The 22,958-nt window shown below is 48.7% G+C and overlaps 1 protein-coding gene across 1 annotated transcript in view; it reads left to right on the top strand.

Moving 5' to 3' along the window:
• The window catches only part of NSG2 (neuronal vesicle trafficking associated 2), a 65,232-nt gene extending 50,102 nt beyond the window's left edge, over positions 1-15,130 (top strand). Inside the window, exons 4-5 of the mRNA XM_050793312.1 lie at positions 10,176-10,286; positions 13,268-15,130. Of these exons, the coding sequence (XP_050649269.1) occupies positions 10,176-10,286; positions 13,268-13,459 (303 nt within the window). The 3' untranslated portion in view covers positions 13,460-15,130. The remainder of the gene's footprint in view (positions 1-10,175; positions 10,287-13,267) is intronic.
• Positions 15,131-22,958: the final 7,828 nt, after the last annotated feature.

Genomic DNA, 22,958 nt, shown 5'->3' with positions numbered 1-22,958 from the left:
GTTCTCTCACAGTTCAGGATGTCAGACGTCCACAGCTGAGGTGTTGGCAGGGCGACATTTCCTCCGAAGTCTCCAGGAAAGAATCTCTCCTTGCCTCTTCTGGCTTGTGGTGAGCGCAGGTGTTCTCAGGCTTGTGGATGCGTCACTCAAATCCCACCTCCTGTTTCATGTGGCTTCTCTTCTCTCTGTGGGTCTGTCTCCCTCTGCATGTCTCTAATAAGGGCACTGCTCGAATTCAGGGCCTACCTGCATAATCCAGGATGATTTCATCTCAAGATTCTTAACTTAATTACATCTGCAAAGACCCCTTTTCCAAATAAGATCACGTTGACAGGTTCTGGAGATTCGGACGTGGGCATATATTTCGGGGGCCACCACTCAACCCTCTGTCAGGTCCCGCATGCATTATCCCATGTAACCCTCAGTACTCTGAGAGTCTGATGTTGTTATGATTCTCCTTTGGCAGAAAAGGAAACTCACTGGAAAGATTAAAGGTAGACTTTATGCAAGCAGGGACTGCCCTGTCCTCTTTATATGCCCAATGTGTGCAGTTATCTCTGACACACTGTTGGTGCCCAGTTAATAATTAGTGAATAAAATATCTCAGCCCAAGCTCTGTGAGGAGCATGGCATAGGCTAAGAGCCCAGGCCATGCTACATAGAATTAGATGCCTGGCTGGATTACTTATGAGCTGTGTGACCTTGAGAAAATTATGCAACCTCTCTGTGCCTTAGTCTTGTCATCTGAAAAATGAAGATACAATAGCACCTACTTCATAGGGCTGTCATAAGGTTTGCAAGAGCAAATCCATGTACAGTGCCAAGAACAGTGCGTGGCACAATCGGTGCCTAGTAAATGGAAGTGGGAAGTATTACCCCAGACTGTGTCCCGAGAGGGGCAGCAGACAGGTGAGGTTAATTACAGTGCCCTAGGAGAAGTGTCTTGAAGAGCCGTGATCAGACAGGGTAGGCTCAACATTGCCTGAGGACTTTTGGGGAAGACTTTGGGGAGGAGATAGTTGAGCTGCGTCTAGGGTGAGCAGGGACTTGACAGGTTGGGGAGTGGGAACTGGCATTCTAGGCAGAGACCAGCAGCTGCAAGATGATGGGGGTGGGGAACACTGGGGTGCCTGGAGCTTGGAGGGCCAGGGTTGGGGCTGAAAGGGGAGTGGAGGTTAAATCCAGAAGGGCCTTTTCTGCTCTGCCAAGGAGATGAACCCTCATCCTGTAGGTGTGGCAACTCATTCATCAGGGAGGCAATGTGACCAAGTTGGCTTGTTGGAGAGTCTAGTCCTAGAGGCTGGAGGCCAAGGAGCAGCATGGAGGCTGCTGCACCCAGGGGAGAGGTGACGGTGGTCTGGCCAGGGGGCTTATGATGAATACGGGGGCAGGGGAGATAAATAAGCTATGTCAGAGGCAGAAGCTGGCAGAGCTGGTGTCTGACTGGGCACGGCTCTGGGGGAGAGGTGGAGGCAGGGGTCGCTGCAGAGTCAGGCCCCAGACGCGGTGGGCAGTGCTGCCTCCTGCCACAGCTGAGGCTGGTCGTGGGCATGGTGAAGTCAAGGTGCCCATGAGACACCTTGGTGCCTTTTCTGGACTTACCTCTTACCAACTGGGGAACCTTGGGCAAGTCACTTCACCTCTCAGAGCCTCACTTTCTCCATCAGCAAAATGGGGACAATAATTCTACTTCATGTGATTGTGATGATAGCATACACTGTGTCCCCAATAACTCTTAGCCTCTGTTATTATGATTACAACTCCTGCCACTGGGATTAGACGGAGGGAGGGTCATGGGGCAACGGTCGCTGTGACTGTAGTCCCGGCACATCTTTGCCGGAGTCGCCAACTCCGTGCTCTATTTTGAGTTCTTCCTCTCTTCTCTCTTGGATCTCCAAGCCTGAAGAGGAATCGTGGGTGCGTCTTCGTGGGTGCCAACCCAAACCCTGATTCTCCTCAAGGTTAAGGTGCTTTTGTTGGGCACGTGTCAGGTGGCGGGGTTGAGGAGAGGGAAGACAACGGGAGACACACAGGTGCTTCCGTGTACCACTCCATCTGCACACGGCATGGTTTGGGCTGGGCTGCATGGCTGTCTGCTCGTGGATGTCTGGGGGGAGGCTGTGTGTGTGTATGGATGTATGTCTGTGTGTGTGTGTCTTTCTCAGTGTGTGTGTCTCTGTGTGTAACTGTGTGTGTGTCTGTGTGTGTAACTGTGTGTGTGTCTCTGTGTGTGTAACTGTGTGTGTGTCTCTGTGTGTAACTGTGTGTGTGTCTCTGTGTGTGTCTCTGTGTGTGTGTCTCTGTGTGTAACTGTGTCTCTGTGTGTAACTGTGTGTGTGTCTCTGTGTGTAACTGTGTGTGTGTCTCTGTATGTAACTGTGTGTGTCTCTGTGTGTAACTGTGTGTGTGTCTCTGTGTGTAACTGTGTGTGTGTCTCTGTATGTAACTGTGTGTGTCTCTGTGTGTAACTGTGTGTGTGTCTCTGTGTGTAACTGTGTGTGTGTAACTGTGTGTGTGTAACTGTGTGTGTGTCTCTGTGTGTGTAACTGTGTGTGTGTAACTGTGTGTGTGTAACTGTGTGTGTGTCTCTGTGTAACTGTGTGTGTGTCTCTGTGTGTAACTGTGTGTGTGTCTCTGTATGTAACTGTGTGTGTCTCTGTGTGTAACTGTGTGTGTGTCTCTGTGTGTAACTGTGTGTGTGTCTCTGTATGTAACTGTGTGTGTCTCTGTGTGTAACTGTGTGTGTGTCTCTGTGTGTAACTGTGTGTGTGTCTCTGTGTGTGTAACTGTGTGTGTGTAACTGTGTGTGTGTAACTGTGTGTGTGTCTCTGTGTGTGTAACTGTGTGTGTGTAACTGTGTGTGTGTAACTGTGTGTGTGTCTCTGTGTGTGTAACTGTGTGTGTGTCTCTGTGTGTAACTCTGTGTGTGTCTCTGTGTGTGTAACTGTGTGTGTGTCTCTGTGTGTAACTGTGTGTGTGTCTCTGTGTGTGTAACTGTGTGTGTGTAACTGTGTGTGTGTAACTGTGTGTGTGTCTCTGTGTGTGTAACTGTGTGTGTGTCTCTGTGTGTAACTGTGTGTGTGTCTCTGTGTGTGTAACTGTGTGTGTGTCTGTGTGTGTAACTGTGTGTGTGTAACTGTGTGTGTGTCTCTGTGTGTAACTGTGTGTGTGTAACTGTGTGTGTGTCTCTGTGTGTAACTGTGTGTGTGTCTCTGTGTGTAACTGTGTGTGTCTCTGTGTGTAACTGTGTGTGTGTCTCTGTGTGTGTAACTGTGTGTGTGTCTCTGTGTGTAACTGTGTGTGTGTCTCTGTGTGTAACTGTGTGTGTCTGTGTGTGTAACTGTGTGTGTGTCTCTGTGTGTGTAACTGTGTGTGTCTGTGTGTGTAACTGTGTGTGTGTCTCTGTGTGTAACTGTGTGTGTGTCTGTGTGTGTGTAACTGTGTGTGTGTCTCTGTGTGTGTAACTGTGTGTGTGTCTCTGTGTGTGTAACTGTGTGTGTGTCTCTGTGTGTGTAACTGTGTGTGTGTCTCTGTGTGTGTAACTGTGTGTGTGTAACTGTGTGTGTAACTGTGTGTGTGTCTCTGTGTCTGTCTCTGTGTGTCTCTGTGTGTGTGTTTCTCTGTGTGTGTGTGTGTTTCTGTGTGTGTGTTTCTCTGTGTGTGTGTGTGTGTCTCTGTGTGTCTCTCTGTGTGTAACTGTGTCTCTTTGTGTGTGTTTGTCTCTGTGTGTGTGTGTCTCTGTGTCTGTGTGTCTGTGTCTGTTTCTGTGTGTGTGTCTGTGTATCTTTGTGTGTACCTTTCTCTCTCAGTGTGTGTCTCTCTGTGTGTGTCTGTGTGTGTATGTCTGTGTGTCTGTCTCTCTCTCTGTCTCTCTGGTCTTAATTCAACTCAACTCTGCAGGTCAGGAAATGTGTCTGATCCCCACTTTGTATGAGTCACTGTGCTGGGCACAGAGAAAAGGGTGTGACTCGCTTGCTGCCCGAGGCCTTCCCAGTGGAAGGTGGCTGGGAGGCGTGAGGGGTGATGGGGATACAGTGTGCTCCTGTGGAGGAGGAGCTGAAGCAGGCCCCAGCTACAGAGCAGGGACAGATTGGGGTTCAGGGCTGGAGCTGAATGCTGAGGAGATGTTCTCCTTGCTGAGGAAGGGCACATGGGGGCTCCAGGCCTGGCCCAAGGCCCAGAGAAGCAACTGCAGGAACTCTCAGGGTGCCGGGGCTGGAGGGGACAGTGTGAGCCAGTGGGGAGAGGTACATGAGACTGGAGGGTGGCTGAGGGGGTGCAGGCTGAGCGGAGGTGTTACCCCGACAGCACCAGGGCTGCCTCTGTGGGGAGCTACTGTCTTGGGCAGGACAAGGGTGATACTGGCCTCCAGAGCCCTACAGGGCTGACCCCTGCCTTCCTTCCAGCCTCACCTCAGTGCTCTCTCCTCCTTGTCCCCTCTGTCACAACCAGACTGCTCCTTCCAGGCCCTCTGGAACCTCGAGCTCCTGTTCCTTGTAGGATCTCTGGACAGCCTGGAATGCTCTGGCCTGGGGTTGCCTGGAGCCCAGTCCCCTCTCGCTTCCAGGACCACCCCATCAAAGAGCAACCTTCGTGTGCTCTGTTCAGACCACATTCAGTGCTTGGTTTGTGGTTATTTCTTTGGTGATTTGCTCATTGAATGTCTGACTCTCCCCCTTGTGAACTCCTTGAGGCCATGACTGTGCACAGCATCTGGCTCACAGTAGGCCCTTTAATAGACTCGCACTGAACGGACGACGAGTGGCTGAGTGAGTGGATGAGGGCGGATGACGAGTGGCTGAGTGAGTGGATGAGGGGAGATGGGTGCAGAAAGAGTGTGTTCCGTGGTGAGGATTGTGCCTCTAATGAAACCCTCCAATCTAGCGCAGGAGAACTAGCGAGCTGTTTATTGCGAGGCTCAGGTTGTTACATTCAAGAGCTGAAACCAAGGGCTTTAGAACGTCTCTGAGGATGGAGGTTATACAAACCGAGTCAATAAATATTGATGTGGAGTCCGGCTTTCATGTTGAGGTGCTTTGTGGGGAAGTGGGAGTTTCTCTCCCCAGCCCTCTTCGGCTCGCCCGGCATGGCGGGAGCTTTGTTGCAGGGATCAGGCACGTGGGGCCCCTGAATTTCACAAATCCACCAGAAAGGGAGGCCGGGGGCAGTGGGATGCCTCGCAGAACTGAAACCTGCCTGTAGGAAATCTCGCCCTGGAACCAAATGAGGACTCCCCAGCTCCTGCCCCACCCCAGCAATCATTGGCAACTCCGTCATCCAGAATCCAGAAAGCTCACCTGTGAAACTCGCCGGCCTGAGCCGACCCTGCCTCCTCTGGTCTCGCAGTGCTGTGCTCACCTCCTACGACATCTTAGGCCATTGACTCCACCTCACTGCCCTGTCTGGCCTCAGCACCTGAGACACGCCCTACTACATCAGCCTTCCCACTGGCCTCCTTGCCTTCAGCCATCCCCCTGCAAACAGGCCTTCTGTTGCCCCAGAGACATTACTCCAAAACAATTCTGACCCTGTCACTTCCCTGCTTAGAACCGTCACTGGCTCTCTGTTGTCCTTAAGATCAAGCCCAAGTGTAATCTGTTCTTTGCCCTCTGCCCAGGCCCCCAGGCTTCCCCATCACTCACACCCTTGGGCCAGTCATGCCAAGGCCTATGATGCTTCCAGAACAGCCCATGTGCTTTCCGTGTTCTGTCCATGGCTGATGCCATTTCCTCTGCTCAGAGCCTTCTTCCCCCCGATCCTAATGTTCTTCCATGAAGTCACTTCTGATGTCACATCCCCCAGGAGGACATCCCTGATGCCCCCACCCCCAGGTTGGTTAGGTCCAGCAGCCCCCTGTGCTGATGGCCTGTCATGGTGTCGCCTCGGTGTTGCAAGTGTCTGCGCCCATCAGTCTATCTCTCCCTCCCCCTATAGACTGTGAGGCCCCAAGAGACAGCCTGTGCCTGATTCACCACAACGTGCTGTGTGACCTCACCAGACTCTTAGGGAATGATTGGCCTTTAGTTGCAGAAGTTACGAAAATTCAGGACAGGGAGGCAAACTCTCCTTCAGCTAAAACAGCCTCCATTCAGCCTAATTCTGGGGTCGTGGAACATGTGGTGCGGGCTGGCGGAAGTGAATCCCACGGGCTGGGCTGTACCCGTGGCAACCAGTCAGCATTAGGCCCTTGACTCTGATAGTCACGGAGGACACCCGGCAAGTGTCAGCACACAGGACTGCTTGCATGTGGGGACCACCTGGGGGCCTCAAAACATGCCGAGGCCTGGACTGCACCCCCAGAGATTCTGGCGTAATTGGTTTGAGGTGGGGCTAGAGCACCAGGATCATTTGAAACGTTTGAATCCCAGGGGATTCTAACATGTGCAGCTGCTTGAGAACCACTCACAGGTAGTCCTACTAGAGCAGCGCTGCTCTTCCTGGTTACACACGGTAATTACCTGGAGAGCCTTGTCCTGGACCCATGGAATCAGAACCCATGGGGGTGGTGACAACCTAGGCATCAGCATTTCTGAGCTCCTCAGCTGCTTCTAATGTGAAGCAGGGTTTGAAACCACTACCTCACAGGGACCTCCCTCCCTCCCTTGTCTTTTTCCAGAAGCATTTGCTGGAGGCCTGCTCTGTGCTCGGGCTCTCTAGCCCTGGTGGCGCTTTGGTGAATCAGCCCCTGCAGTTCCTATTTGGGATTTCTTAACTCAGGGGGCGTTAGCAGTGGAGCAGCCCACCCTGTAAAGGGAACCTGTCCCACAGGCGGGCTTGCTGGGTCCTGCACCAGCTCCTAGTGCCCCTTTACTAACCCGCTGCTGACCAGGGGCCGCATCCAGCCCTGGCTGGGCATGTCCATACCTGTGTTGGGAGGTCTTGCCCGGCTCCTGAGTCTCCCAAGAGGCCTGGGACTCTGCCTAGGCAAGATTTGGGGTTGCACATGGTCATTGGGATGGGAACCTTTCCAGCAGCTCCCTCAGACCCTGCATCGTCAGGCTGGAGGCAATGGCAGGCTGGGGCTGAGGCTCTGAACTCCCTCCCGCGCACACACGAGCTCTGCAGCTGCACTGTAGTCCGTGGACGAGCCTGCGGCTATAGGCAACTCTCTTGGCTGGGCCCAGGTGTGTTCTCTTTGAGGGGATGGGATGCCAGCAGGATTTTAATGTCCCTTTAACAGAAAGGGTCACCACTTAGGAAATTGGCTCCCTGTCCCCAGGGCAGAGCTGCAGGTGCCAGGCTGCTGCCTAAACTCTGGGCATTTATCTTAAAAAACTAAGAGAAAACTCATGTAACATAAATGTAACGACTTTAAAGTGAGCAGTGCAGTGGCATTTAGTGCATTCATAATGTTGTGCAACCATCACCTCTGTCTAGTTTCAAAACGTTTTCATTACCCCAAAAGGAAACCCTATACCCCTTATCAGTCATTCCCCATCCCCCCAGACCCCCTAGTCCTAGCAGGCTCCAGTCTGCACCTGCTTCTGTGCATTTCCCCGTTCTGGGTAGCTCATCAGATGGAATCACATGACATGTGGCCATTGGCATCTGGGTTCTTTGGCTCAGCATCACGTTTGGAAGGGCCGTCTGCATCTGCAGCTGGTCCTTCCTTCCCTTTCATGGCTGAATAACATTCCGCTGCATGGATAGACCACAATTTGTTTATTCATTCATCAGCGGATGGAAATTTGGGCTGTTTCTACCTTTTGGCTATTGGGAAATCTGGGCATTTAAAATTTTTTTATAGCTCTACTCCATGTAGACTTGATCATGTGTTCCTGGGTCCTCAGCGTTTGTGGGTCGTGGTTTTGGGTGGCCCCCTTTCCTGTACTATTCAAATAGGAGGTTCCTAGGGTGCGTGTGTGTCTTCAGGGTATCTCTTGCTTTAAGTCCAACTTCTCTTAATTTCTCCATCTCGGCTCCACCTCTTGCCTGTGTGGTAACTGGACTGATCTCTGCACCATCTCGCCCTATACTGTTATCACTGCAATCCAAGGCAGGAGGCTGATAAGCATGCAACGACCTTCAACTGCTGGCTTGGGGTAATGGAGAGAATGGACAGTACATTGTGTCAACCGTAGCTTAAAAACAGTACTCTCTCCTAAAACTTCATATACACACTCATTAGGAATTGCTCATGGACGGTGTCTGCCCATGAGATTTGGACAGAATCCTCCTCACGTCCATCTTCCTCTTTTCCTTTTCAAATTCCTCCTGTCCAGTATTTAAAACTGCCAACAAACAACTTCATATTTTTGGAGCAAGGTAGACTCCTGTCTCCTTCTTTCCTTATAAACATGCCCTGGGGTGGAAAAGACATGGCATGGACACTCCCAGAGTTATTTTTATTCTTTTCCTGAATCAAAAAGAACCTTTCTTCCGTGAGAAGAATCCTGCCATATTTCTGGGCCAACTGAATGAAAGGGACACTGGCTTTAAAAAATAACACACACACAAATTCTGCTTGTAATATTAGATGCCGCAGCGTTGTGGGGGCATCCCTGCCCCCGTGTCCATAGGTGGTGGGATGGGGTCAGTGCAAGCCTAGAGGTACCTCTGACATTAACCAGTGACTGGTTTCAGATGAATCCTGATGGTGCCCCCGCTTAGTTTGGTGTTGTATTATTTTTTTAAAGGTTGCTTTCAGATAGTGGGTAGGGACTGGGTTTATGCTCTGAATGAGCTGGAGACCACTGCATGCTTTCGAGCAGAAAAGGGCCATGCTTTTATTTATTTATTTATTTAGATGGAGTCTCACTCTGTCGCCCAGGCTGGAGTACAGTGGCGCCATCTCAGCTCACTACAGCCTCCACCTTCCAGGTTCAAGCAATTCTCCTGCCTCAGCCTCCCCAGTAGCTGGGATCACAGGTGCCTGCCATCACCCCTGGCTTTTTTTTTTTTTTTTTGTATTTTTAGTAGAGATGGGGTTTCGCCGTGTTGGGCAAGCTGGTCACGAACTCCTGACCTCAAGTGATCTTCCCACCTCGGCCTCCCAAAGTGCTGAGATTACAGTTGTGAGCCACTGTACCTGGCCCCTGCTTTGTTTTAGATTTTTTAAGGCTCTCTCTGGTTGCTGTGTGCTGAATGCACCCTCGAGGACAGGGAAGTCATCGCTAGTTAGAAGGCTGTTAGATGCCGCAGATGAGATGATGATCGCTTCCACCCGGTTGGACGTGATTGAGGTGGTAAGAAGTGGTCAGGTTATGGGTGTCTTTGAAGGCAGAAATGATAGTTTCTTCTGGTAGATTGGATGTGGTGTGTGAGAAAAAGGGAGTCAAGGATGACTTCAGGATATTTGGCCTGAGTGGCTGCAAATGTGAAATTGACATATTCTGAGATGAAGAAGAATGCAGGTGGAGCAGGTTTGGGTTGGGAAGAGAGCGGGAATTTGGTTTGGGAATGTGTTGAAAGTGTGTTAGATGTCCAAGTACAGGTGAAAGAAGCAGTTGATGTCCAAGGTTGGAATGCACCAGTGGTGGCATGGGGTAGGGATGGAAAGCAGGAAGCACCGAAAGTGATGGCTTGTTGATCAACCCCCCTATGTCCCACATAGTTATCAGGAAAAGTAAAATGAGGGGGAAATCACATGTTAAATCAGAAAGGAGCGGTTGGGCACAGTGGTTCATGCCTGTAATCCCACACTTTGGGAGGCCGAGGCAGGCGGATCACCTGAGATCAGGAGTTCAAGACCAGCCTGGCCAACATGGTGAAACCCTGTCTCTACTAAAAAATATAAAAATTAGCCGGGTGTGTTGGTGGGTGCCTGTTATCCCAGTTACTTGGAAGCCTGAGGCAGAGAGAAGCGCTTGAACCCGGGAGGCGAAGGTTGCAGTGAGCTGAGATGGCGCCATTGCACTCCAGCTCTCCAGCCTGGGTGACAGAGTGAGACTCCATCTCACAACAACAAACAAACAAACAAACAAAACAAAGCAAAACAAAACAAAACCGGAGCTTCAGAGATTATCCTGAAGAAGGGGTAAACAGGCCCAAAGAGCACAGGTGATTTGCCTAAGACTGCAAGTTACTAACAAAGCCAAGACAGAGCGAGTTCCTTGGACCTGTCCCCCTTTCTAGCACACCATGCTGCCTGCCAGTCCTAGGCTCTGAAGGCTGCATGCAGATACTGAAGGTGGGCAGACTGAGGCTGGATGACTCTCAATTTTGTGTTCCTCCAGGTCACCATCCTTGTCAGCCTGGCCCTAGCTTTCCTTGCGTGCATCGTGTTCCTGGTGGTTTACAAAGCCTTCACCTATGACCACAGCTGCCCAGAGGGATTCGTCTATAAGGTAAGAGGTGGTTGGGTAGCCCCAGGTCACTTTCAAGTTCAGTAAGAGAGTTAATCAATGTCTTCTCTTCACTGGTGTCCAAATTCTGAGTATGACAACCTCCCTACTGACTGTTTAAAATGGAATATATGTTTGGCAAGGAGTTTCCAAGTTTTCCTGAGGGACTCAGTCTCCAGTAGGCAGTAGAGTTCCTCCCCCAAGAGGGTGCTCTCCAGGGTCAGGAGATGGTCCAGCTTCTACGGCACATCAGCAATGAGGGAAGCAGCTTACTACCTCTTGACATGGACTGTTCCATTTTGGAAAAGCTCGGCTTGGTGTGGGCCTTCTTGGCTCAATGGCTGTTTGCTTACCCTTGCAGTGGCCCTCCAGAGGCGTGAAGGCAGGGCTGGTGCCTCTGAGGTTCTTTGAAGCTCTGTCTCCAAGTCTCCCCTTGACCCACACTCTGATTAAACTCCTTTGAGAGAACGGAACCTGCTGCATGACCTCCGGGAGTCTCCTTGCCCCTCTGAACCTCATTTTCTCCCCTGAAAAATGAGGGCTGATAATGCCTGCTCCCAGGATTTTTGGGAGACCTTAAGGAGAGAATTTAAGTAAAATCAGTTAACAAAGGGCCTATTAGATAATGCGCTCTCAACAAATGTTAGTTGCAGTAAAGACAGAGTCTGTTTCAGAGCGAACACAGCTGATGCTATTAATATTTATAATTACCATTTGCTGAGTATCTCTAATACATCAGAACCTTTGCTGGATGTTTCCTTAAACATTATCTCAATTGGGCTGTACAACCATTCTGAGAAATACGGTTTCTTTGACTCCCATTTCACACATGAGGAATTAAACGTAGAGAGTGTTTAGTTAAGAGGGTTTTCCAAGACATCACAGTAATTATGTTTTGATGTGGGGAGATCAAATAGGAAGTGTGCCAGCCTGAAAATGTGTATCCTTCGGTTCTGCACTGCCTGGATTACACTCCAATCTGACCGCCTCTAGCTGGTTGACTCACCTATCACCTGGTTGCCTCTCTGGGCCATTGCTCACAGCCAATGACTGTTTATTTCCTCCATTATATACTTACATCTCTTTTCTCTTATATCAAAAGTCTTGGCTCCTAACAACGTTCATGTAATGATGTATTTGCCTTATCCTACAATATATATAGAACAGTCACAAAATAGCACCAATATTACTACTAAGAGGTAATGAACCGGGAGACTCCTGAATGAACTTGGAGGTTTCTCTGCAGCTCCACGTGTCCTTAGAATACACTCCACCAGGGGTGTAATCTGACCTCCTAAACTTCCATGGAGGGGGTTCAGATCTGGCTTCCTAGACTACACTCCAAGTGGTCAGAAACTGAGGTTCTGAGAGCATCCTGACCAACATGGAGAAACCCCATCTCTACTAAAAATACAAAATTAGCCAGGCGTGGTGGCACATGCCTGTAATCCCAGCTACTTGGGAGGCTGAGGTGGGAGAATCGCTTTAACCCGGGAGGTAGAGGTTGCGGTAAGTTGAGGTCATGCCATTGCACTCCAGCCTGGGGGACAGAGCAAGACTCTGTCTCAAAAAAAAAGAAGCTGAGGTTCGGGAAGACTCAAAACAATGGGAATAGTAGGGGACAGTTGAATAAAATGTGACACATCCACACAGCAAACGTCACTACAACTGGGAAAATAAGGAAGGAAGGCCTACATACATGGACAGAGAACGCTCTTTAAGACAGTAAGGATGAATGATGGAAGGAAGGTCCTGCCTGTGTGTGGGCAAAGGGGAGGTGAGCGCTACTTGCTTATTGTTTTGGAAAGAAATTCAGGAAGGATAAATTTTAAAAATTAATAAAAATGGTTCATCAGGAGGAAGGGATGGACACAAGGCTTCTTCGGATCTATCTTCTTAAATATTTGTCCTTGAAATATGTAAATGTTTGACATATTTAAAAATAAATAAATGAGAAAAAGCAAGAGGTTCGTTGTTTAAAGAACCTAGCTCTATATCAAGTTAAGGACATAAACGTGCAAAGAAAATAAATATTTCAACCGGTTGTAGATGACAGCATGTTCACCTCCCACCCTTGGTGGAGTGTATTCTAAGGACACATGGAGCTGCAGGGAAACCTCCAAGTTTGTCCAGTAGTCCCCAGGTTCATTACCTCATAGTAGTAATATTAGTGCTGTTTTGTGACTGTTCTATATTTATTGTAGGATAATGCAAATACATCATTACATGAATGTTGTTAGGAACCAAGACTTTTTTAAATTTTAATTTTAATTTTTATTTTTTTTGAGATGGAATTTCGCTTTGTCACCCAGGCTAGAGTGCAGTGGCACCATCTCAGCTCACTGCAACCTCTGCCTCCTGGGTTCAAGTGATTCTCCTGCCTCAGCCTCCTGAGTAGCTGGGATTGTAGGCATGCGCCACCATGCCCAGCTAATTTTTGTATTTTTAGTAGTGGTGGGGTTTCACTCTGTTGGTCAGGCTGGTCTTGAACTCCTGACCTCGTGATGTGCCCACCTCGGCCTCCCAAAGTGCTGGAATTACAGGCGTGAGCCACCGCACCCGGCAAGACTTTTGATATAAGAGAAAGGAGATGCAAGTGTAAAATGGAGGAAATAAATAGTCATTGGCCATGAACAACAGCCCAGAGAGGCAACCAGAGGATAGGTGAATCAGCCAGCTAGAGGGAGTCTGTGGGGTTTCCTGGAGCATCCACTAGAGCCGGACAGTCAGTGCGCAGAGAAGGCTGGCCTTGAATCAGTGTCAGTATCAGGTTCGGGTGGTCTGGCTTCTTCTAAGTGGAGCTTTGGTGTTTGTGCTGGCGCTGGTGTTGGGAAGGCTGCTGCATGCCAGGCCAGGTCGGGAGCTGTCACCTGCCCTCTGGCCACAGCCCAGTGCAGCTGCGCCCTAGTCAGGGTGGCTGTGTTGCTAGGCAGGCTGGAAGCAGTTTGCTGAATGACCCCCGCCTCTGTCTCTTTCTTCCTCAGCACAAACGCTGTATCCCAGCCTCCCTGGATGCGTACTACTCCTCCCAGGACCCCAGTTCCAGAAGCCGCTTCTACACAGTCATCAGCCACTACAGTGTGGCCAAGCAGAGCACTGCCCGGGCCATCGGGCCGTGGCTGTCGGCAGCCGCTGTCATCCATGAGCCCAAGCCGCCCAAGACCCAGGGCCACTAGAGGCCTGCCCCAGCCAGAATGGGGGTCGGGGTGGAGAGGCGGACCCCCATTGGCTAAGCCAAGCTCCAGTTACAAGACAACACTGTACTCCTGGGATATGGGGGCGGGGGCGGGGCAGGGCAGGGTGGGGGGAGGAGCGCACCGAAAACACGGTGTGTGCTGGAGTTGTCTGAACCGATATTTCTTTTCGTTCCTTGGTATTGTTGATTCGTCCCCGAGTCAGGCTCATGTACAAAGGCATGTTTCGTGTTGATTGTTCCCATGTAAGATATTTTTAAAGCCACTGCTTATTCTTTGTTAGGAAAATGTAACAGCAGAAAAGGAAAGAAACAAAGAACATGAACAAAAAGCATTAAACTGGCTCCATCGGAAGACGTTGAAGGGCAGTGAAGAGCACAGACTCTGTGGGCTTCTTAGATAAGAAAACGTAGCTTCAGTGGGGGGTTCAGGGGTGCAGAATATGTGAGTGACACAGACTGGGACTATTCGGTTAGCCTGTGTGCAGGGTAGGAACGCAGGAAATGAGGAATGGCCAAGCTGGAGAGAAGAACTGATTTTGGCATTACTAAGCCCAGAATGCACATAACCCATAGTGAAATGTACTGTCCTCTGGTGCATTTTGCAAGATGAGCACAAACTTTCTGGCCTCCATACTAGGACCTGGGCAGACCCACATGACCTGGGCTCTGAATGTTCACCCTGCGGCGGTGGGTTCTGCATCAGCAAATGCTGAGGAGTGGGCAGAGTTTCTTTGTCTTTTGCTTGCATTTTCTAGATCCACACCTGGATACTGCCCATGTTGATGAGACAGCAGCGGGGAGAGAGGGAGGGAAGGAAGGTGCGGCTGCAAGAAGGAAGGCACGGGACAGGCATGTGACACTAGGCCACCAGCGATAAGCACAGGCACCGACTTTTCAGTTCTTGTTTGTTTGTTGTTTCCCAAAGTGCTGCTAAAAATAGCAACAACAATGGGATTCCAACCAGGAGCCTTAGGTGACAGCCAGGAAGAGATCTGAAGATCAGGGCCGCCACAATGCCAAATCATTTCTAAAGGAAGCTGAAAAATGGGACTGTCTTTTGCCCACTTCATTGTGTTATAAGGGGACATTTGTCCAAACTCCCCAACTGAGTTCTAGAAGCTCCTGACAAGGAGGCAGCCTCCAGCCTTGACCAGGCCTCCCAGTTCCCTGGAACCGTATCAGGCATTCCCCTGCCTCTCATAAACGTTTCAGGGAGGCCAGTTCTGCAGGGTGTCAGCTCCAGGACCCACAGGGCCAGAACCGGCTGGGAGAGTTGGTTATTTGAGATGTGGTACCGCTTCCTCACGAGTCTCCGACAGGTCATGTAAAGGGTATTTTTTTGTGGCTTGCTGTGTTGCTGAAATCATCATATGCAACAGCTGGGTACTAGGACTAGCATAGCTCAAACTATCCTGCCAAACGCTCTCATCTGATTTTTCCTCCCTTCTCCCCCAACCTCCCATCACCCTGAGTCACCTGTAAATTCATTTGTCATCCAAAGCGGAATAACAAATTGTCCCTAGCAAAACCGCTGAACGCTTTATAATTTTGTGGTGTATTTTTGTCAGTAGGCAGCAGAGGCTGAAGTATTTTTTGGTGTAATTCTTGAAATTTTCTGACAGGAAACAAATAAAGATAGATGTGTCTGAGAGTCTTGACCTTCCTTTGCAACGTTCTTTTATCTACTGCTCAGTGAGCCTGATGGGGAAGATGCTGGGGGTGGGGGTCCCAGAGGGCAGGGTGAGCCCTACAGTGTCCTATTGGGCTGGGGCTAGAATTGGACTGTAGGGCAATGTCCATCCTCAGGTCACTGGGGCCTAAGATGGTGTTGTGGTCCTAAGGAAGGACCGAGAGGTGTACCCGGCTGCTTATCTGCCAGCTCAATGTCCTTCATGCAGTGGATGCCTACTGGGCAGCTTCTAGGGCCAGGCTGTGCTGGGCATGGGGAATGGAAATACAGCAACGGATGACACAAAATCACTGCCCTGAAGTCTGGCGATGGAGTCAGATATGAAACTAAAGGTGTAGTGATGCCCTTGACTTAATGCAACTGGTGGTTAGCCACAACTGAGGAGGAAGATGTGGAGGATCCCTTTTTAAATTGCTCATTTCGGGCTTAGCGTGACCTTGGCAGGTAGGGGACATTGACCCCATTAGACAGATGAAGACATGGAGGCTCAGAGGGGAAAAAGAGACTGTACGAGGGCTGTCGCAGAGCAGTGGGGGTCCAAACCCGGGCTTGCGGGACTGCTTTGCACCCCCACACTACTTCTGTTCCACGTTAGACCCTGAGCAACACTGTGTAGTGCTTTTCCAGAAAGCGAAGTTGCAGCTCTAAGAGTGAATGAGCTGATTCTCAGCCGGAACTCGGTATCAATGGTGACTGTGAAGAAAAGCCAACACCGAAATGCCCTGTGCTCCATGCCGAGTACTAAATGCCTTATGTGTCTTAGTTCCTACAACCCTCCTACCAGTTCTGTGAAGTAGGTGCTCCCACCTTCAACACCACTGCCATCCGCTTCGTCATCATCATCCCGGTTTGGGGACGAAGAACTGGAGGAACTGAGCGGCGAAGCAGCTTGCTCGAGGTCACGCAGTCAGTGAGCAGCAGAGCTGTGATTGAAGCCCACACCTTTTTGGTGCCGGGGTCTTAAGCACTGTGCCATGCTGCAGTGACCATGCATCTTTGCATCTTGCTTTATAGGTTACAGTTTTTGCTCACACATCTCCTCTAATGTGGATGGCAGGCCATCTGAGGAAGAGACCAGGATTGACTTTGGGCAGAGTTGGAAGCTGAGGCTCCAAGCAGCTTGCTGTGCTAGGGGTTGGGGCTGAACATGCACGGTGGTTGGGAGAGAGAAGGGAGACGACACAGCACCTCCCGGCTGGGGCTGCACAGGCTGCGGAGCACAGGGCCTCAGACAACCCTGCCCACTCCCATACAGCCTCTGGTTTCCAGCCCGGCTTTGGGAGATGGCGAGTGGGAGAGTGCAGGGATCGGCGCTGGCATCCCACCCACAAAGCCTGGCTGAGCCACATAGCCAGCACAGAAACACCCAACATTTCTTTCAATTACACAGAATCAGTGAAAGGCTTAATGAACACATGTACAAACACTCTGTCATAAGTGGATTTGCCACTCCAGTGCCTCAAAAAGTAAGAAAGCTGTCACTTCTCTGGAATGAACAGGCTATGGGTGAATGAGTAGAAACGAGGGAGAAAGAGAGGGCCAGGAGATGGATGCAGATATTTCTGTTTTAGGAGTGACTCTGGGGCCAAGTGCTATCCTTATCGGAATATAGTGCTATCCTCTATCGGAATAGACAACGATGCCTAACTCTTCCCATGAATGTATCCAAGAGCGTGGCATCAGTTAGAAGAGTTTAACCCAAATGGGTTTGGTTAGGGACATCTCTGAATTTTGCAGGATGGGGTGTTACAGAGCCCTGCTGGTCCGGGGAACCAGGCAATGATCCTAAAAACGGCACCTTGGTTTGTAGATCAAGCTCTGTTTGTGTATTTTGCATGCTTTTTAATCTATTCACCAACATTGGAACCTCCCCAGATAGTCCCCCAGATAAGACAGGATGAAGGTTGTGCAGAGAAGGTGACTGGGCTGGGCCTGCATGTGGCAAGAAATTCTGAGGCAGGAGGGCATGTCTGTGTGGGTGTCAGCCTGGGTTCTGGGAGAACCTGGCCTTGGAACTGGGTCTTGAAGGACGGGTTGCACTATGACAGGAAGAATTTGAGAGGGTGGAGGAGAGACAGGAGAATTCGGGAGGGAAAGCCCAGGGCTTCTGCTCATAAGGCTGCTGGGGTGCCTCCCCCAAGCCAGTGCCAGAGGCAAAGATTCAAGTCCGTGCTCCGGGCTCACAGTCCAGGCTGGGGGAGAGGAGGGGCCAGATGAAAGAGCAGCCCATAGCTACATACTGGGGAGAAGCAGTGATGGCGCCCGGAGTCATCCCAGCAGTCGATCGGATCAGAAGGTATTTAGGGAGATACATGTTTTTTCTGGAAAATTGAAAGGCCACCTGTCAGAACTGCTGTTGGTCAATTTATCTTCCCTCAACTCCTGCAATGTGCTCTAATCCAAATGGGGAGTCATGTGGAAGAAGAAGAAATTGATCCCCAATAATTTTTCCAAGCAGCACACAATACCATCTCTTTAAAAAATAGCACTGCTGAACAGTGGAGAGAAAAGGACTGGTTTCCATGGCAACGGCAACGCCGTTTCCCATAGCTCACTCAGTCTAGCAGAGCAGGCTGTTTATCTGAGTCTGTCCTTTTGTCAGAAATGACCTGTTTCTGGAAACACAGATCTAGAGTTCACTTAGTCAAAGTTGCCCCCAAAGATGGTTGCGCCTCTCTCTCTGGACACTCCCCAGTCCTCTCTCTCCTCACTATCTCCTCTCTTTCTCTTTTTCTGTCTCTGCCTCACTCTCTCCTTCCGAGGGAATGTTGTCTAGAGGCTGTGGACTGAGCTTACGTAATTTATTTTTCAATTCCAGGCCCTTGGTGAGAGCCTTGCTGGGTTTGGGCCCAGGTGTTGGGGGTGTGGCCGGTGGCACAAGGAGAGGTCGGACCCTGGAGGAGAGTAGGCGACCCTGGGATCCAGTGCGACTCCTGCACCTGCCTCTGCTAGTTCCCTTCCTCTCTTCACGCTGCAGTTCCTCATCTTTAAAATGGGAATAAGAATTGTTCCTACCTCGTTTTGTGAGAACTCCATGACGTAGTGTTTAAAGATTTACCTAGAGCAGGAACTCGACAAATTGTAGCTACTGTGGATCAATCTCTCTGCCTCAGTTTCCTTACCTGTAAATTGGAATTACTTGTAAATACCACCACTCCCCCGCCCTCCACCAACAGGGTTGTTGTGGGTTAAAATAAGGTACCGGCCTTGAAATGACTACAACAGAGAAATGGATTACCTCCTGCCCACCTTCAGGAAGCTCCCAGGCCCTGTCCCTTTCCTCCCAGGGCAGCCTCATGTCATCTACCACATGGGCCCCAACACAAAGCCACAGGCTGCCCCATTTTCTTCATGTCAACTCACAGTTTTCAGTTGCTGCATTTAGTCACACAAATACATCATCTTAAAAAAAAAATTCATTGAAAAGTTCCGGGATCCAGGTACAGGATGTCCTGGTTTGTTACATAGGTAAACGTGTCGTGGTGATTTGCTGCACCTGTCGACCCATCACTTAGGTATTAAGTCCAGCACACATTAGCTATTTATCCTGATGCTCTCCCTCCCCTGACCCCATTCCCTGACAGGCCCCAGTGTGTATTGTTCCCCTCCCTGTGTCCATGTGGTTCTCTTTGTGCAGCTCCCGCTTATAAGTAGGAACATGCCATGTTTGGTTTTCTGTTCCTGTGTTAGTTTGCTGAGAATGATGGCTTCCAGTTCCATCCATGTCCCTGCAAAGACATGATCTCATTCCTTTTTATGGCTGCATAGTATTCCTTGGTATATATATGTCACATTTTCTGTACCCAGTCTATCATTGATGGGCACAAATACATCATTTTTGAAGATTACAAATAAAGTGTTGCTTTGAGGTCTCTGTCACATTTTCCAAAACCATTTTGATTAAATTATTTACATGAACTCAAAATAAGCAATAAATAAATAAATAATAAAAGAAAAGAAAAAAACAAGACTACAGACTTTATTTAAATCTCACCAGTCTTTCCACTAAAATCCTTTCTCTGTTTCAGGATCTGATCCAAGCCCCTGGATTGCATTTAGTTGTCTCCTCAGTCCTTTCAGATTTGTGACAATTCCTGCCTTACCTAGTCTCTCACAACCTCAACACTTTGGATGTGCTGATCAGGTACTTTGTAGCCTCTCTCTCAATTTTGTCTGACGTTTTTCCATGATCACACTGAAGGTATGGATTCTGGAGGAAGAATTGCACAGAGGTGCCCTTCTTAGAGCGTCATATCACGAGAACAAGATATTGATATGTCTTATTACTGGCAAAGTTAACCATGAGCCCTTGGTTTAGGTGGTATTTGCCAGGTTTCTCTATTACAAGTTACATTTTTTTCTTTGTAATTAGTAAAAATTTGAGGGAAGTTCCTTTGAGGGCGATGCAAAATATTCTGTTTCTTCTTTCACACATGAATGCTAGTGTTTATCAATGGGTCTTACCTGCAGCAGCTACTGTTACAGTGTTCTAATGGTACTTTTCTATCTCTCCCATTTCTTGTACATTTATTGACTGGGATTCCCCTCTAAGGAAGAGTTGTCCCATCTCCACATTTATTTATTCAATCATTTATTTATTCAATCATTTATTTATATTAGTGTAGACTCATAAATATGTCTTTATTCTTTGGATTAAAATCCAATACGATTTTTATTTTGTTGCGCAAATTGTTTCTAATTTTGTCATTGAGGGCTCTTTCAGCTTAGCTCATGTGTCTTTTTGACACATCCCTTTTTTTTTGTTTTTAATAGTTCCTAATTTTCTGGCACCACAAGATACTCCAGGCTTATCTTATATTTTCCCCCTTTCAGTCCTGGGATCGATTGTGTCTCCAGGGAGCCCTGGTTCCTTTGATGAGGGAATGACATTTAGAAACCCAGTTCTGGATGTTAGCTGTGCTTACTGCTGCAGGGGTGCCATTGCTTCCATGCTTTCTTGGTATACAGAGCTAGGAAGTTATGGATGTATACTAACCTGTGTATACATCTGTCTATTTGTCTGTCTGCTATCTATCTATCTGTTCTCTCTCTCTCTCTCTCTCTCTCTCTCTCTCTTTCTCTCTCTCTCTCTCTCTCTCTCTATGTCACACAAACATGAGTATTCTAATCCCTCTTACTCCAATGCAAAACCATAGGGTTTTTTTCCAGGATTCCCTCTTCACTTGCTTGTAATTTCTTTCTCTGACAGTGGGAAATATGTCTCTATTATTTACAATGTATTTACTTATTCATTCATCTCTAGTGTACATTTGAAGTCACTTCAGATACATTTTTTTTTGGCATTTGGAATTTCTGACATTGTTAGAGACGCTTTCTGAGTCACTAACATTGTGTTTGAGAGTATAGCATCTTCGTGTTTCATTGTAAGGATTCATATATAAAGTCACTTCATGTTTTCTGAAGGCTAACACTTTTGGAGGGCGCAATGTGTTGTATTATATTTAAGCGGAGTTTCCCAAGGCCTCACCACTTAGAGTAACAATGAGGTCTTATTAACAATAATCTCTTAAACGTCATAGATACCTACTCCCATCTGCTCATGCAGGATCTTGTCCCCCTTGTAAAGATCTCACTCATCAGCCCACTACAGATATTTCTGGGAGCTCCCAGGTGGACTCTCACATGTGCCCAGGAACAGGTGTGTACCTGCTGGACCTGGCTGCTCCTCTGAGCTCCATGGATGCCCCGGATGTTCTCAGGCTCTGTTGGACAGCTCCTCAGATGCCCTGGAGTTCCTGCAGTTTCCTGTTGCCTCAGGATCCAGTGGAGTAAGTGAAGATGACATTCTTACTTTATTTATTCTGTTTTATTTAATTTATTAATTTTTTAGAGACAGGCTCTGTCACCAAGGCTGGAATGCAGTGGCATGATTTTAGCTTATTGCAACCTTGAACTCCTGGGCTCAGGAGATCCTTCCACCTCAGCCAGAGGTACTGTTTTTCTTTTGAACTTCATTCCATTATCAGGGGCCCACTGCGGGATTGCTTTTGCTTCCAGTATCCAACAGAGTTTTAACCAAAATGGTTCTTTGTTCTTTCTGCTTTATCCACAGCACCCCTACCTTTGCCCTACTCCACGTGGGACCCATGCATGACTCCACGGGGGCTGCACTGAAGGCAAATCTGAGTAACAGCTGTCACGCTTGACACACACTATACCTGTTCCTACCTCCACCCATGGCAGGCTCTGCAAACCAGCCACATCACCCTTTCCCACTGAGCCCTGCCGCAGCCAAGTAATCTTTCCTGCACAGCTCTCTGTGCTCCCTCCGCTACTCAATTTGATGCTGATAGTGACAGAGATTTCTGGCTCTTTAGAGTGTTTCATGACCCCTGTGTACAGCATGGACTTGTTTCCAGGAAGGCCATGACTGGTGGGGGATTTTCTTTCTCAGCCCCTCTTGCTTCAAGCTTGATGACGTACTAGGAATCACCACTCAAGTGTGAGTGGAAGTGATGTATGTCAATTCTAGGATGTCATTTTTAAGCAACTGGTAGGTGCTTGTCTATTCTCTCTTCTACACCAACCCTCCCTATCCTGTAATATCTGGAAGCTGAGGCTTCTTAGGCCTTAGGGGATGATGGAGCTATAGGTTGGAAGGAGCCTGGATCCCTGAATCTCTGGGTGGACGAGAGCCACACAAAGCTGCACACGTCGGGCTGTTGCCTGAGTAAAATATAACTTTTACAGTATTATTAGTGGAATTTTGGGTTTTATTTTTTACAGTGGAATTGCCCTGACCAATACACAAAGGGAACCCATTTTCCCTCTGGACACCATACCTGGTTTAAGATTGGTTATAACTATGGCTGGGCTCATGATGCTCAACCTGGTTCTCCTGTAGGTGAGCTCTCCCCAGAAAGTGCCTTGGCCTCCAAGCTTTCTCATCCATCAAACACGTTCCATTTCATACTTCAGGACTCAGTTCAAGCATCACTTTTTCCAGGAAGTCTTCCCTGATCTTCCCAAACTAGGTAGCATCCTCCATTATAGTTTCCTCGAATCCTGTATATCCCTCTTTCGCAGAATTACCACAACCTGTTTTTATCTTCCAATTACTTGTCTGTGAATTGCTGGATGGATGTTTGAATCAATAGATGAAAAAATAATTTCTATGCCAAAAACTCCAAAATGTCTGTCTCCAGCTCTGATCTTTCTGTTGAGATTCATACCCATAGACACTTCTTCCTGCTGGCTATTCTAATTATCCTTTCAGGCACATCCAACTCAACATGTCCCCCAAACCTTCATCATATCTCCCCCTAATATGGTCCATTTCCTGTGTTCCTTAAATTGGATGATGACTTCACCAACCACTTGGCTTTCCAGATAGGAAACCTAAGTGTCATGATTATTTCATTGAATAGATGAAGAAATGGATGCTCAGAGAGGTTACCTGCGGAGAGTGGTGAACCTGATTTGCAGCCCAGTGCCGGGCGCATGCCCCTGCACCTTGGCATGGGGCCCCTTTGTGTCCCTCTTGCCCTCCTCCAGCCTCCTTGCAGCCCTCTCCCAGCCTCAGTCTCCTCCAGGACTGCAGCATCACCGACATCTCCACCGGCTGGCTTTCCCCCCTGCCACTTTAAATAAACACATCTGATTAGGAGGATGTGCCTTCCAATGTTGATAATTTATTCCCTTCTATGCAAATTGTTCAACTAATTAAAAAGGATAAAAAACAACACAATTTAGACCAGTGAGCTCTTGAGAGAGAAAATGAAGATGCTATCAGCAAATTGGTAGCATGTAGAGAATCCCGGGTCTCGAG

The sequence above is a fragment of the Macaca thibetana genome, chromosome 6 (assembly GCF_024542745.1).
Source record: "Macaca thibetana thibetana isolate TM-01 chromosome 6, ASM2454274v1, whole genome shotgun sequence".
NCBI classification, from domain to species: Eukaryota; Metazoa; Chordata; class Mammalia; order Primates; family Cercopithecidae; genus Macaca; species Macaca thibetana.
The sequence above is the reverse complement of the archived record's forward strand: the minus strand, read 5'-3'. Positions and strand labels throughout refer to the sequence as shown.